A 16,389-nucleotide genomic window follows, 5' to 3' on the forward strand; every position below is an offset into this window, starting at 1 on the left:
CTACACTGATGAAAACAGGCACAATTTTTTGTTGCTATGGCTGACAGGATGAATGGTTGCCCTTCTTGGTCATAGCCTGCATTCGTTTCTGCTATTTCCAACCAAAGGTGCTGCCTCCAGCATTTGTATCCTCCCAATCTGCCAGGGTGCAGGCCTCTTTGGCAGCCTTTCTGGCTTATGTGCTTATTCAGGACATCTGCAGAGCAGTCACCTGGTTGTCTGTCCATACCTTTATGTCCTACTATGCATTGACCCAGCAGGCCTGGGATGGTGCTTGGCAGGCAGTGAACTCTGAGTTCATCTCTGTGGATACTGCTTGTGAGTCACATAAAATGGAATCAACATGAGCAAGTACTCAAAGAAAAAAATGGTTACCTGCCCTTTTGTAGCTGCTGTTCTTTGAGATGTGTGGCTCATGTCCATTCTATTTCCACCCTCCTACCCTGCTGTCAGATTTGCTGGCAAGGAGGAACTGAGAGGGTGCCACTCCAGAGGGCACCACAGTCAGCCTTAGAGATACCACTAATGCAGAACTCTCCAGCAACTGTGCTTATAGGCATACGCACACCTAACATTAGGGATGTTAGATATCGATTAATTTAATAATTATGTAACTGCACCAAAACTTGGTGGTTACATGATTTTTTGATAGTCCCCAGGGGCAGATGTAGGGCCAACAGCTGGTGCGCTCTTGGCCCCACTTCTGGGGATTCCCCTACCTCCCCGAGCTTGTGTCTCTCTATCAGAGGCAGCAGCGCAGGGCAGCAGCAGCCCCTGTCTATGGGAGCCCGAGCTCTCATGCAGGGGACCAGAGCTGCTTCCTTCCCTCCGACTCCCCTGCACTACTGCCTGCTGCAGACAGAGGGTACTCCACAGCAACCTCCTCCACCCCTCCCCCCACTCTGCTGCCTGTGGTAGAGGCAACAGTGTGGGGAGAGCAGGTGGCTCCACGGAGCCAATGCTTGGGGCGAGCCGGCTCTGAGGGAGGCAAAAAGGGGGGAGTAGGTGGCTCTGCGGAGCTAGCACGTGCGGAGAGCTGGCTTAAAAGCCAGCTCCCCACAGGCACCAGCTCTCACCTTCCCTCCCCCTTGCTGACTGATACAAAGGCAGAGGGGGACGGGTGGAGGGAAATGCGTGTAGTTGATAGGATTAACCGATAAGCCCAGGTTAATCGTGTAGTCGACTACACATTGACATCCCTACCTGAAATGCAGTGGACAAGAGCAACACATCTCGAAGAACAACAGTAACCAAAAGGTAAGTTACCATTTTTTCTTAAGTGCTTGCTCATGCCAATTGCATTTCAATGACTCATAAGCAGATTTAAGCATCCAAATAATGCTGTCTCTGCATCTTCCTGTGAAGAGACACCATAGCCTGATACGTTTTACTATCAGGGAGATTTCTTTTTGCTAATTTAATTTCGTTATATAATCCTGAACAGTTGTCATCTAGACTGTTTTCACACTTCAGGTACTGAATTAATTTTAGCATGTAGAGTGAAAGACTGTGAAAGAGTGAAGGCTGTAGGACTGGGTGTGGGCATCAGGTAGAATGAGGAGGAGAATTCACTCAGAGGCAAGGAACGAAACCTAAGAGTTTCAGGTAATAGCCAACATACAGGGTACCAGGAGCATTTTAGTCTCAATATTCAGTTTGGCTGGTTTTCTCATGCTGCAGACTTGGACTAAGTACCTGTTTTGTTTTCATCAACACCCCTGGCTGATCCTTACCCATGAGTTTCCCATACAGCAGCTGAGCCAATACGGACTTCAGTATGATGCAGGAAATGTAGTCATCAGGAAAAGTCATCAGGGAAGGAACTAAAATCACTTGGATATTTGATCCCAGCAACTGACCATGTTGCCTTATTTTGGAATCAGTTTGGTCCAGTTTCCTGGCAGGAAACTTATTGCATTCTCTGAGAGGGGCAGGACAGAGTTAATTGTATTGAATGAATCTTGGTTCTCAGCTTTGAGATTAGGGAGCAAACTCCCATGCTTTTGCTGAATTTGTGTTTCTAATCGATGGATGTTTTGAAGGTCCAGAGGGAGCCAATCTGTTCATCTACCACCTTCCCCAGGAATTTGGGGACCAGGACCTGCTGCAGATGTTCATGTCATTTGGGAATGTCGTCTCTGCCAAGGTTTTCATTGACAAGCAGACCAATCTAAGCAAGTGTTTTGGTATGTTGGTTCCACTCACTGTCTAAGCCACCCCCTTAGGAGATGACAAGATAGGTCCAGCAATCCTTTGGAATAAAATAAGTTGGTTGGAGGTTTTCATGGGGGAATGGGATGTTTTTCTTTATTATTTGGCCTCAGTAGTTAGTTGGTGTTTATAGGAAAGATCTGGCCTTCAAGACCCGGTAGCCTGAGGTGATACTGAAATAATGTGGGTATGGGCAACCCTTTATAGTAGAGTTCCTCAATCCTGTTATCTGCTGGGCCTCCTTTGCATATTGGAATAACTGTAGCTGGCGCAAATGGCAGATTGTTCCTCACAGTGTCTTGTCTAGTTGCTTTGTCTAGTCTAGTTTTGAGCAAGTGATGACTTCCTTCATTACCATTAAGAAATTATTTCAGAGCCAGTTATAGTTTAGCAGAAGGTTTTCCTGATGCTCACCTTGAATTTTCCCATTTTTAAATGTAATCCAGTTACTCTGTTATGCAACAATGTACTGCCCTAAATAATTCATCATCATTAGTGTTTTCACCTTGAAAACTCTGCAGGTTGTTATCATGGTGCCATCCCTATTGTTATTGCTTATCCAAGCAGTAGTGGATTCTGCTCACATTCATTATTAAGGTTGCAGTATAGGTTCCAGTATAATTTTCTGTCTTATCAAACACATATTTATGAAACATTCATCTCATACTGAAATTGCCAATGCTTGGTCTCTATCTGAAGGGTTTTTTCTCTTTAGAGTTCATCCAAACTCTTTGAAACTTTATTTTGAGATGGAATCACTTTTCCCATATAGAAGGTGGTAGAGAAACTGTTTTGGTTTTTTTTGTTTTGGTTTTTTTTAACAGAGCTACAGGATAAATGTTTGAAGTTCAAAGTGTGTGGAGGGGAAGGCTTTCCTCAAAATTTGCATAATCTTTGATTTGAAAGAGAATATTCTCCCTTTTAGCAAATGATATTGAGCATGCTTAGATCAACATAAAACATAACACTGAAATATGCACATCACAATCATCCTACCTGAACAATTGAGACGAGCAGTGGGTGTGAAAAAATCTTGATGGATGTTAAAATCTCAAGGTGTTTCTGCAGCAATCTACATGCATTGCTTTTTCATTCAGCCTTCCAGTATAAACAGGTGTAATACTCCCATGTTAACCCAACTTGCAAAATACTTCCTCCTATCAAAACAAATAGGAGCAGCAAAGGAGGCAGTTTGTGTTTTTATACCATGCCAAACACTCTGTTATCTGAGTATTGCCTAGATTGAATTTCAAAACATAATTTGGATTATATAAACTGTAACACTATTAAGCAAAGTTACTTAGTATATTCTGTTTTTCTTAAAAAAACAAAGCCAGGAAATAATGTAGTTAACATTGCTGGTGGAATTTTAACTCAACTACACTCAACATACTTATTATTTTCCATTCTTTTTTTTTCTTGACTGAACGTATAGAGATTAATATAAATGGTATCTTTAAACATATTTATTAAAAAATGCAGGATGTACAGTATGGTCAAATAAATTGTTGTTAGAACCTTAACTTTTGTATCTCCTATTTACCTCTGCAGTCTTATGCTGCTTTTTGTATAGAGTTCTATTGATTTTTTTTGGTCAGAAGTTCTCTAATTTTCTTGTCTATCTCCTGCCAGTTTATCACTATTTGTTGTGCTAATGAGGTGCACAGATGTACCAGAACCATAGAGAATGGGACTGCTCTTTCTCTGCACTGTTGTGATTGTAGTGTGCAACCCAGAATTAGCACTGGCCATTTTTGCATTGGAAACTTGTGTCTCATTTCATGTCCCCCAGAGCAATCGAGTCTCTCACAGTTACTACTTCCTTGGTTTCTCCCTCTCTTTTCAATGACTCGGTTATTTTTCCAAAAATACTTTTATATCTTCCTTTGTCCTCAGTAGTATTTCCATCTTCTTCCAGATCCATAGTGTCCCAGTTGCTCTCTATTCTACATCATGAGCAAAGATGTTTTGTAAGTTTAGAACTAACAGAATCCATGTTGTATTCCATGAAATATTTCCATAACTTAGTAATTCAGTATTATCAGACAGCTAGTGTTCAGTGCATGCTAGTGTTCATACTTAAGATATATTAATTCATTTTGAATAAAATGTCATCTTAATTAAAAATAAATATTTAAAATTGCACTTCTGTCATCTATTTTTGTAATCCTATTAAAAGCAAAAGTTTGGCAAGATTGGTATTGTGAAAATCCACAGTGCTGTTCTTATTGCTTTAAAAATACCTTTAGCCTCTAAATATTTAGCAATATTTTTTCTTTTAATATTTGTTCCATTCTTTTAGTAGGGACAGAAGCCTAGATAGACCTAATTTGAAGCTAATTAGTAGGAAGGCTCTTATTTCCTGTTTTGAAGACAGTGACCATGTTTATCTTCTTTCATCTCCCCTCAGTTAACTTGAGCACTTTAAAAAAAATTGAGTGATTTGGTAATTTTTTTAATTAGTTCCTGTAAGTCCATGGATTTACCTAATAGGACTCCACTAACTTGTGTGTGTTCATATTTTCTTAGTATTCCCTGATACTTTTAGACAATACTTATTGTTACAAATCTTTCTTATTTTGCAATTATCCTTCCTTGTTAATGTTTTTCTAAGGCAAACTTTAAATAAAAAAAAGAGTTAATTTTCCTGGCTATTTGAGGGTAATTTTTTTCATCTTCCTCACTTCTTATTACACATAATTTCTTCCAAATACTACTTTTAACCCTAATTATATATCTTTAAGAGTATTTTTATTTTCCTTAGTACTCCTGATTAGTATATTTCATTCTATGTTTCGGCTCCCTTTCCTCCTCTGTCTACTCAAAGTTTTAATTAACTTTTGTAAATGTCTTTCTTTGTCTCATTTCCCCCCCCCCCCCCCCCTTTCTAGTACTTTGTTTATTTTAAATTTAGATTGCAGATTAAACCATCCTGGCTGCTGCTTTTACTTTATTTTTTTTTCAACAAAGCTATATTTTGCCTTAGGAAGCATGTCTTTCAGTTATCCAACCATGCTTCATGTTGGTGGATTTTAACACTTCCGCCCTCCCTTACTAAGCTTCTTTCTGAGCTCCAGTCCTCTTATACTGCTGGATTCTGTGTTCAGCCATTATTTATTATGCTGGATGCAGAGTAGTTTTCACTTACTGATACCAAAGCTCTCCAATTGTCGAACATTCTCTGTCAGTTCCTCTATACTCCGGTTATCTGAGGCATCTTTTCCACTGTTTGGAATCTGTACTTTCATTATCATAAAATTTTACTCTGAATAATGAAGGAACCTCTTTGAAAAATGCTAAGTTCATTTGTTACCTAGTGGAGATCTCTGTAGTTAAGCTTTTCTGAGTTTAGTCTGTTAATGTCCCAGATAGCCTGAGAGCTGCCTGATTTCACCTTCCTAATCTCTACTCTAAGAAGTCTGATGCAAATAGCCACTGTTTCTCATTGTGGCCTTGTACAAAGAAATGTTACCAACATACTTACTGTTAGTCTAGTTGTAGTGCCTCCGCATGAAAATAACACTTCTCTTCCCCTTTTACACCTCACCTCTCATACTGACATTCCAGTTACAAAAGTCATCATTAGTTATGCTCAGTAAATCAGTTTGTTCTCTAACTAGAATATGATAGTTACATGAGCATTTCCCTGTTGTGTTCATATTTTTAGTATCAGAGGGGTAGCCGTGTTAGTCTGAATCTGCAAAAGCGACGAGGAGTCCTGTGGCACCTTATTATCCCTTCAGTTAGTCTATAAGGTGCCACAGGACTCCTCGCCGCTTTTTCATATTTTTAGTTATTTATAACATTCCAAAATTTTTATCCTTTGGACTAAAAATTTCCATATCTGGTGTCTGTCTCTCCAGGGATGAGATTTTGTAAAGTTTAAGCATGCATGCATAAATAAATAAAATTAAAAAGTAAACTCTAGATGAGTCGGAGTCTAGTGAAAAAGCTTTCCTTGTCTTTTTAAAGGCAATTGAAGGGCTATTTTATTTTAAACAGCTCTTGTGCCAAAGTGGCTTGGGGTAGAAATCCACAGCTTGGCCTGCAACATTTGAGAAGTGCCTGAGTGATGTAGTGAAATTGAACTTTTTAAAATATCATTTAATGCAAGCCTGTTTACCTTAAGATAACCTGGTGTGTGCAGCTCTTGGAACAGAGGCTCACAATTAGGGATGTAATCGAGTAGTCAGCTACCTGATAAACCTAGGCTTATCAAGTAGTTGAGTCACTACTCGTTTCCCCCACACTCCTCCGCTGTCTCCACAGTGCGGGGGAGGCAGAGGCACAGTAGTCCAGGACCCAGTGCAAGCCAAGACTGAGGAGTTCCAGCGTGCACTGGGTCCCAGACTGCTGCGCCTCTGCCTTTAAAATATAGTAAGAGCCGCTTGGCAGAGCTGCAGCAGAGGTAGGTCCAGGACCACAAGCTGAACAGTTCCAGCTCGTGCTAGGTCCTGGACCTACCTCTGCTGTGGCTCTGCCTTTTAAATGTAGTAAGAGCTGGACTGCTCAGTCCTGGCTTGTGCCCGGTCCTGGACCTAGCACCGCCTCCCTTTGTCAACTAATTGTGTAGTCAATACAAATTGTGTCAACTACGCGATTAGTCAGTTACCCACTTCTTAACATCCTTAATCATAATCCAGTGTTCTGATTGGCATCTTGAGCATGCTGTAATTATGTATTTTTCCTTTTCTCAGGTTTTGTAAGTTATGACAATCCTGTATCTGCGCAGGCTGCCATCCAGTCAATGAATGGCTTTCAAATTGGCATGAAACGTCTGAAAGTTCAGCTCAAGCGCTCTAAGAATGACAGCAAACCATACTGAGCGCCCCTCCCCTCTCGGACTGGTGGGAGAAGGATCTTCTGGTAAGTTGGGGAGGAGCGCACTTAGTGATTCGGAGCCCTGAGGGGCTGTGTTTTTACAGTCCTGGATGCTGATCCATGCCATTCTAGCTGGCACATCTTCCCCCTGAAGACTCAGCTGCAGCGTCCACTGGGATTTCTGCTTCGGATGGAGGACAAGTTTGTGATTTTGTTTCCAGTATTTTTACTTTGGAGTTTAGGTGCCATATCACTGAGGTGGTTTCTTCTGTTTTGTTTTGGTTTTTTGTTATTGTTGTTTCTTTCCTTTTTTGAAGTTTGCTGTGTTTGTAACCAGTGTGTTGAGAAGGACCAATGCCAGCTACCATGGGGGCCTGGGGAGGGAGTATAGAAAGAGCAGCAGAACTGATACCACACCAGAGGGAAGAAGGAGGAGCAGAACTGACACCAGACAACATTGAGAAAAAGAAAGGTGGAAAGGGAGAAGTACCTTGAGAAGGACAAGGAGTTGACCTCATGTAGCCTTTGCTTTGCTCCGCTCCGTGCTCTGATATTTTCTTAGTTAAATGTCTAGCTGAATCTGTCTCCAGACCAAGTGAAAAATCTATACGAGCAAAGAGGTTAATGGGTTAAAGGAAAACTGCAGTGATTATTTTGCTATACAAAGTGGTATTTATTATTGCACTGTGAATGTACACAGCACTTTATATCATTTTTAGATACTGTTTCCACCTAGAAAATCTCATAGTTCATCTAGAGTTACATAGTAATCATACACAATTAATTTCCCAATGCTTAGGAAATCTTACTCTTGTCGTATCAGCGGGAATTCAGCTAAGGTTTAGAGAGGCACTGTGCCCTGGAGGAAAAAATTTGGGGCTGGAAACCAGGAATTCTTGAGTTCTAATCCCAAATCTGCCAAAGGCTTTCAGTGTGATCTTGATCAAATCTCTTCCCCTTGCTGTGTTTGAGTTTTCTCATTTGTACGATGATGATAATGCCCATCTCAAGTTGTTTGAATTAATATTCACTGAGCCCAATCTAAGTGCTAGTTATTTATTATTAAACTGTTAAATTAATAGTAATACAGCATTCTTCAATAATATACAATACTTTAGAACAGCTTCTGAGTTTCCTGCTGCCTTGCACATCCAAGTGGGTGTTGCTTCCTCATGCAATCATACTCTTTTCCAAAGGCAAATTCTTTGTTCACTAGTTACTCTGTGTAGTGATTCACTATAGTAATTAGATTTACGTTTTACACTGCAGTTTTCCTTTAAAATGGTGAGTGCCAATGCAAAGCAGAAAGGGCTATGCAGGAGCAACTGTACTAGAGCAGACACTTGAACCACTCAGTCTTATTATGCCTATGGCAGTGGCTGTCACCCAAAATGCTGAAGGAAGAGCAGACACTCCCATTTCTTGAACACACACATTCTTTGCACATTTTTTAATTTGCTGGTGTGTTTCAGGGGCCTTTGTACACCCTGATTTGAGGAGGCTCAAAGCCCCTTTAAGATTCTGATCTGAAGCACATCAAGGAGTAACAATATAGGCTAGTGCTCTAAACCACCAAAATTCACCTCTGTCACAGGGGAAGTTTACAATTTCTGTATGTTTTTAATAGAGATTCCATTTACCTCATATTTTCTCCTTTTCCTCTTCTCCTTTGTGTTCCCAGTTTGGGGTGATGCTTTTCCTCAGCACACCAGATAACACTGCAATCCTGTGTTTGGCAGCTGGCTCCTAAATAGGAAGCATGTGGGGTCAGACACAGGATTCTTCTTACTTCTCCACTCTAGCAGGAGGAGCGATAAACCCTATCACCTGAAATGCTGTTTAGAATGTGCATGTGTGTATAGATACTCTATCACGGTCCATGGGGAAGGTCAGGCATATCCAGGGACTGGGTCCCCTGGATGCTTAAACCTCACAAATACAAGGCCTGACCCATAGCATCAGAGCACCAAGGTAAAGTGCCCTTTTTTTGATGAGTGTCAAACTCAAACAGTGTCTTGGTGCCAACCTTTCTGTAGTGCTGGCAGATGGGTAGAAGAAATTATCAGTATTCTAGAGAGGGTATTGTGGTAACAAAGGTTTAAAAGTCCAGACTGCCAAATTTCCATTTATGCTGGCATATGGTATCCTTTCATGTTGAATATTTTGGTCTTTCTATAAATATATACATACATACATACATACACACACTTAGGTGAACCATGTACACTTGAATTCTGTGCACTGGGAGAGATGTGTTCTGGTTTTCTGAGTAGAAAGTGTTGGAGTGTTAAGACCTCTAAGGTCATAATGGGATTTTTTTTATAAATATACTTTGCAAAAAAAAGAGAAAAGAAAAGAGATCATGATTGGGAGCATCTACTCCGAGCATGACTGTTGTAACCAAGAAGGTTGTTTCTATTTTTATAGACGTTTTATACCGCTCCAAGGTGGAGAATATTTATTACTTAAATTATTTCACTGGAAAAAAGGCCAGGGTTTTATGGAATCGTGAATGTGATTGTTTTACACATACAATGATGTGCATGATTGAAACTACTGATTTTCAGTGGCCTGTTTGCAGCCTCACACACTGCTAAATGAGAAAGGATTAATTCTGTGAATCAGTGGAAGGGATAGCTGCACTCTGTGGTCTCTACAGTCACTCTTAACTAGTATGCTACATGCTGCTCAGATTCTTGCTCCATTTCCCCATTGACCCCAGACATGTTCCTTTAAGTGATCATTTCAGTTGCCCAGTATTTAGTATCTTTGGCCTATGCATCATGTGCTATGCTTCCAGTAGGACCAAACTTAGCCCTGGTGTAGACAAGTGTAACTTCCATTGATTTTAAGTGGAACATTAACCCATTTATTCCAGGGATGAATTTAGCCCTATGACTCTTCCCAGATAATGTGATTATCTCTACTAGAAGCCTAACCTGGGCTAGCTCTTGTGCCTTACTGGCATGACTATAATGCAAGTATTGCCAATCTATGCAGGTTAAATTCTAAAGGTCTGATGTCCAGTTTGTCTGAATTGATGGAGTTCCATTTAATTTAATTCAGCTACACCAGTTTATACCATCTGAAAATCTGGCCCTAAATGTATGTCTGTTTCAGCTTCATTCATTCTGTTGGTGTGTCTAGACATATGATGCCAAAGTTGTTAAATGCATCAAGTCACTGACTGGAAGAGGTTTTTTACTGTGCAGTGCAGCTGATTGTGTTCATTACGGCTTTGAGGCAGCCGCTGCAGACTAGGGATTTCTGCCTCTTCCTTCATTCCTTTCAGATCTGAACAGAGTTTTCTTCCTCACTTTTTGGCAGGAAATCCTGTAATTTTTTAATCACTCGCATGCTCTTATTCTGTTGCAAATCAAATCAGTCAGCTGTTCGGGGACCATTGGCATAAACTGACTAAACATAAATGCAGACTGAATTAGCAACTCATTGTAATAAAAATCTGTTAAAATCACTTTGAACTACTCTTTAGAAATATTCCAAATGAGAAACTATCCCCATTTAAAAAAAAACCTTTGTATACTAGCACAGACTATTAAAGATGAGTCTGGAAAGGCAAAGAAAAGAATTTACATAATTGAAACTGGAAATTATTTGGAACAGACTTGATCCATTCTGAAATACTTAAATATTGGAAGCTGTTGCAAACTACAGATTGGTTGTAATCAAGGTACTTCTCTGAAATGGTACATTGATACTGGCATAAAGGTTGGCGCAGTTCAAATAACTACAGAAGGAATTGCTTAAGAAGCCAAATGGGCAAAGTATTTGGTATGTTCATAGTTTAAAGAATCTGGATTTTCCAAAGAGATTCTTCAACAAAATCTACTATGATTTCTGCTGAATTGCAGACTTCCACACTGCATGTGTACTCTGCAGATCCTGTGTGCTTCGTAAAAACAAAGGAAAAGTATTTGCCTGCTTTGTAGACTTTCAGAAGACATTTGATTCTACTTGGAATCCCATATTAAGAGAGAGTGAAGAATTAGGTGAGGTGATTGGTCTTAACCTGACATTGTTTAATATCGACAGCTATAGCAAACTGACTCTGATTAGATTCTTTATCACCTAGATAAAAGTCTAAAATTAGATGTCTCCTTACAGCTTAGTTCTCTTACCAATATGCTCAGACAAGTTAAATCCATCTAGAAAATACAGTTATCACTGTGGGAAATTCCAGCCAGGCAATTAAATCTATCAACAAAAAGCCCTTAACCTAGACCATATATGTCTATTAGAAACTTGCCTACCTGTAAGGCAGAATGAACTCAGACAATTCCATCTGTTGATCACTGTATAGAAGGGAAGAGGGAATTGTGCATACTTGTGAACTCAGTGACTTCCTCTCAAAATAAAACAGATAATCAGTAGTAATCTAAAAACAGTTTAGTGAAACACCTTGTCATGTGACTATTTCACCTCAGCAGTGTCATAACTGAGAGATTACAAATCAAGAGCGCAGATGCCCACAGTGTATACTTTGATTTTCCTGATGCAAACAGACAAATATAAGGATGTTGTGGGTCACTAAGCAGAAATGTTACAAAGTGTTAAAACTAGAATGCAGAAAAATTTCAGTAAAATTATATAGGCCACAACTGAGAGAGAAACAAGGACACAGAAATAACTGTCTCCCTTTCCTTATGTCATTATATGCTTGCCCCAACCTGTCACCCCTCCAGTCATTCTATTCAACCTAGTCTCCCCTTTAGACAATTCTTCTAAAAGGCCTCTAATGAATCCTAGCTTTCCCTCTCAAATTGTTGACTGACAAGACATTTGAAAATATCTATCCCCCCTTCCCTCCAACTTCCCCCCCCCAAAAAACCAGAATCATATGTCGAATTCCGAAGATGTCTGCTAAATGTCATTTGAATCTGTAACTTTTGTTCTTTCCTATGCCCCATTTCTCTTCTGACATTTTGCCTTTCTGAACTGTAAGCTCTTTGGGGCAGGGATCTAGTCCTTGTAGTTGTTTGCCACGTATTCTACACATTGCAAGAACTATAGAGATCATGTTTAATGTTGCAATGTTTCCTGCTACCTAAGGTTACACTCAGTCTCCTTTCTCAATTCTGTCTCTGGAAGGGTAAGCATGGGGAGAAAACCCAAACTACCCGTGTTAGTTAGCCTGTGGCAACATGTTTTTGTTGCCTCAGTATTCAGAGGAGGGTCCACGAGCTAGCTCCTCATGCTAGCTGCAAGTGTCGTGCAAGTGTTCATGGGGATACTGAAAACTTCACATCATTCACCAGCAACCCTTAAGCAGTTTTGAGAGACTCTGAAGGACACAGCACCACAAACGGGTGTAAAGTGGAATTCTAAAAGATACCTCCCTTTCTCCTCTACTTTCCACTTTCTCTTTGAAAGACTTCCTTTCTTTTGCAGTTTAGTGGTCAAGAGAAGGCAGCAAAGCTATTTGTATCTTGTGATAGGGATCCCATCAGATCTGAAATGTCTGATTAAGAAAAGTTTAGGCAAAAATCTTTGTTTTCCAAACTGGCAACAGTGACTGTAGAGTTTCTCAGTGGCCAGAATCCCCTTCTCACAAATCAGGTAGAGGGATTTCTATTGAAAGGATTGGGAAAGAAAAATTTCTGCCCATGTATATTGATGTGAAAAGGGTCCAGGTAGGACAGGTCTTAACTTGCAGTCATGTCTTAAGGAATTCTTCTCTATTGCATGGGGTTTGAGATTCCACGTATTTGTATTGTATAATCTTTTCATTTGGTTCTAAAATCAACCAAAGTTCCCCCTCATCCCCAGCACACACACATGTCATGGGTTCTTAAAGGATGGGAAGGGACTTGAACTGAAGCAAAGAGCATGGATTTCCTGGGCTACCACTGCGTAAGCATTTCCCTTGATAAAATATAAAAGATGTCAATTTTCAAACCACCTGTGAACCACCCCGTGTCCTCTGTCCTGTTCCTTGTTGTCTGAATTTCTGTGAGTGGGTGCTAATCCCAGAGCCGTATCTTTGGAGGTGGGTTCCTGAGGAAGAGTTTGCTCTGTTGTCTTTCTCACAAGCAGAACTAGCAGGAACATTGAACCTGAGGCAAAGGTGTATGCATAGCAGTCCCACAAAACTAGTATCCAAAGGGAAATCCAGGGCTCTGCTTCCATTTTGTTTCTGGCAGTTTGATGTTTACTTGGTGTCCTCCATGTACTTTGACTTTTACTTGTCCATCGTTGGCATGTGCTGCCCTCCCTGTCAACTCCCCTCCCCAAGAGGTCTCATTGTACAGTGCCCATTCCTGTTCTCTCTCTCCTTGTTTGGATGTACTGCTCTGTGTAACTCAGTGGGTCTCCCTCTTTCTGGTTTGTTTTTTTTCTAGATTCCTGCCGTTTGTTCATCGTTGTGCCTAAAGCATGTCGATGTGGCGTTCAAGTACATCGTCCAAATCCTTGTCTCTTCAGCTTCTCTGATGCTTGAACTCTCACCTTTGACCTTGTGTTGACCTTTGACGCTGATGTGTATTTTTATTATGTTTGTTTCTTTCTTTGTTTTTGGTTTGTTTTGGGGGTTTTGTTTTGGTTTGGTTTTTGTGTGTGTGCTGCCAAATTGGTTTTGCTAGAAAGACTGCTGAAGGAGAATATTTAAACTTGCATTTGAATATAAAAAAATTCTATTTTTCTAGAACTTCATAAGATAACCACTTGATTTTGTGATTCTGATTCTTTGTAATTGTTTTCAGAGCAGCCTTGCTAGCATACCTTGTGGAGTATTTGTATTTCTGTGAACATACAGCCAGTCACTTTCAAGGCTTAGTTTTTTCTGTGTGCTTAGTTTTTAAAACAAAAATCTGAAAAAAGTCAATTGAATGATTCGGCTTAGCCTTTCAAGAGGCTTCTGGTCACATTTTGCTGAAATGGTTTCTGTGCTTGAGGAGATAGCATGTATTTTTATGAGTTCAAACTCTGACTTCAGTGTCATCAGCACAAAACACTTGAACTATATTTTTCTCCTGATTGTAGCAGCATTTTTTGCCCTGGCATTTACTGTTCCTTTTTTGTGTAGTTATCAGCCTTTGTCTGCAGTGAAAATTGATCATACTTGATATTGCATTATGTTAAACCCCAGCATGTTTGTTTTGTTTTTTGTTTTTGTAACTACAATCTCCTCAGCAAAATGTGATTTTTTTTTTTTATTTTTTTTAGTTTTAGTCTTCCAAATTTAGTGCATGTTTCCTGCTGTTTTCTTCACACCCTTGAATATATCACATTCACCTCTCTGTTTTCTATAGTTTGTGCAAAAACTGAGCAATTTACCAGGTTTCAAAGGTATACTTTTAAATTGGTGTTTTTTTGGTGTGACAAATTTCTGATCAGATGCCATGTAAGGCATCTACCTGTGCACTTAGACTGTCTGTCTGATGCAGCTTCTGGGCCTTGTTCCATTTCCACAGCTGACAGGTTCCCAGGAGGAGGGTTGGTGCATTGTTCCAGTAGGAGTTTTGGTAGACTGGGATAGATGGGAAGCAGGAAAGTGGGGGATCTTTGCAGTAATTCTGCTTCTAAAATCCCATGAATTGGGGCTCCTTTTATACACTCTTAAATTTTTTATTTTATACAATTTGGGGCACAATTTTTGTGAAGTTCAGCCCCAAATTTAACACTGTTAATGAGATACTAGAAGGAGGCTTAGTGGCTCTAAGTTAGCACCTGCAGTAGAGTGTTCAGAATATCCCAGAGAAGGCCTTTGTAAGCCTGATCATGCTTCTGTTGGCTCTTTCCCCAAATGGCATACACAAACAGCCTTTTAGGCTGTTACATGAACAGGGTACCGACCCCGGCGCCTCTTCTCAGGGGCTTTAGCTGGGGAATCCATAGAGATTTTTGTTTTGTTTTTGTTTAGTTTTCAGTTGGGTAAAGAGTCAAGCAGCTTCTGTTCCTGCCTTTCAGGAAGGAATAATGACAGGTTACTATTCTCTGGCTTCCCCTTGCCCTACAAACCATCTACTGTGAGACACCATGGCTAGAAACTGGCATTTAGCCACATTCTTGCAGGTGCTTTTATGGGAAGACCCTATTTACTGAGGGAGATGAGTTGATGAACCCCAATGTGGGAAAAGATTAGGTGAAATCCTAGGGGAGTAAGAGGTTGGAAAGAGGGAAGGAAGGAGGACTGATCTGGCTGGGTTGGTTACCCTGTTTGGAGTGGGGAAAAGGAAACAAGGAAATTTATTCTTATCCATCCCAGAGCTGGCTGGGGATTTCACTGCTTCTCAATACATGTTATTTTGGAGTGTGATTTTTTTTTTTTAGATCTGGGATTTGGGGATGAGGCTGTATGAGAAGAAGATAGACACTCATTTGAGGTAGAGCTGGCTGCTGTTAGCCCCACAGTCTGACTGCATCAGGCTATCTGTCAGTAGGGGCACTAAGACCCTGCAGTGTATTGAGTAATTTTGCCAATACATTTCTGTACGTGCATTCAGTTCCATGAGGAACTCTGAGGTAACCTGTGGAAAAATCTCTGGAGAAAACCAAAATGCCAAATGTTGGATGTTTCTTTCCTTTCTTTTCTTTTCCTTTCCTTTCCTTTGATTGTTTTAATTGTTCTGTGGTGGTTTTAATGGATTTGAGACAGTGGAGCAGCAGCTGCCTTTCTGATTTTTGGCTGCGTTTTGTGAATAATTTAAAAAGAAAATTTACATTTTGGAGACACACCTGTGGGCTTTTTTATTGGTACAAACGTTGTATTTAACACTAGGGGTTTTGTACAGTTTTTTGCCTTTTCTACTAGAAAACAATGTAAAGTGATTCGCAATGTGACAAGAAAACAATTGGCCACTATGACCAAATGTAGAGTCTGTTCTGCAGTAACAGGATTTAATCAACTCAAAGTCATGATTCAGTTGTAGAAATGCTTTTCTTTACCTTGTTTGAGCTGTTCCTTTTCTTGTTTTGATTTGCAAAACAAAATGTCTTCTTGTGTGAAATTGTGTTGTACTCTGTACTCTGTAGAAAATTATGGATTTTACTTTAATGGTTTAAAAGCAGAGAAGCACATGTTGCTTTTTTTGATCTGATCACAAAGTTTGTGTAGTGGATTTAAAAATGAAAAGATTTGTTACAAGTTTGGAACGAGCGAGTATGTGTTAAAGGAATTTTCTTCCTTCGTGTGTTTTTTTTTTCTCTTTGTCCCAATGGGGAACTTAAAGCTGTTTTAATTGCACAGACACACCAACAAGTCATTTTGTATATGCCAAGTGTGGTACCTTCCTTTGTTTATTTGCTATTAAACTGTTTGAGAAGAGTCTGTGTCATTTCTGTGTTGAACCTCAATCTCTCACTGTATAGATGAGTGCAGGTGAGGAGAGGAGGCTCTGC

The 16,389-nt window shown here is 40.0% G+C and overlaps 1 protein-coding gene across 11 annotated transcripts in view; it reads left to right on the plus strand.

The window, feature by feature from the left end:
- The window catches only part of CELF1 (CUGBP Elav-like family member 1), a 99,781-nt gene extending 83,466 nt beyond the window's left edge, over nt 1-16,315 (plus strand). For all 11 annotated transcript variants that reach the window (XM_006113424.4, XM_006113427.4, XM_075927449.1 and 8 more), the window contains 3 exons: nt 2,043-2,186; nt 6,909-7,077; nt 13,392-16,315. In XM_006113424.4, the coding sequence (XP_006113486.1) occupies nt 2,043-2,186; nt 6,909-7,036 (272 nt within the window). In that variant the 3' untranslated portion in view covers nt 7,037-7,077; nt 13,392-16,315. The remainder of the gene's footprint in view (nt 1-2,042; nt 2,187-6,908; nt 7,078-13,391) is intronic.
- The last annotated feature ends 74 nt before the right edge of the window (nt 16,316-16,389 follow it).

The sequence above is a fragment of the Pelodiscus sinensis genome, chromosome 4, assembly GCF_049634645.1.
Source record: "Pelodiscus sinensis isolate JC-2024 chromosome 4, ASM4963464v1, whole genome shotgun sequence".
NCBI lineage: Eukaryota > Metazoa > Chordata > Testudines > Trionychidae > Pelodiscus > Pelodiscus sinensis.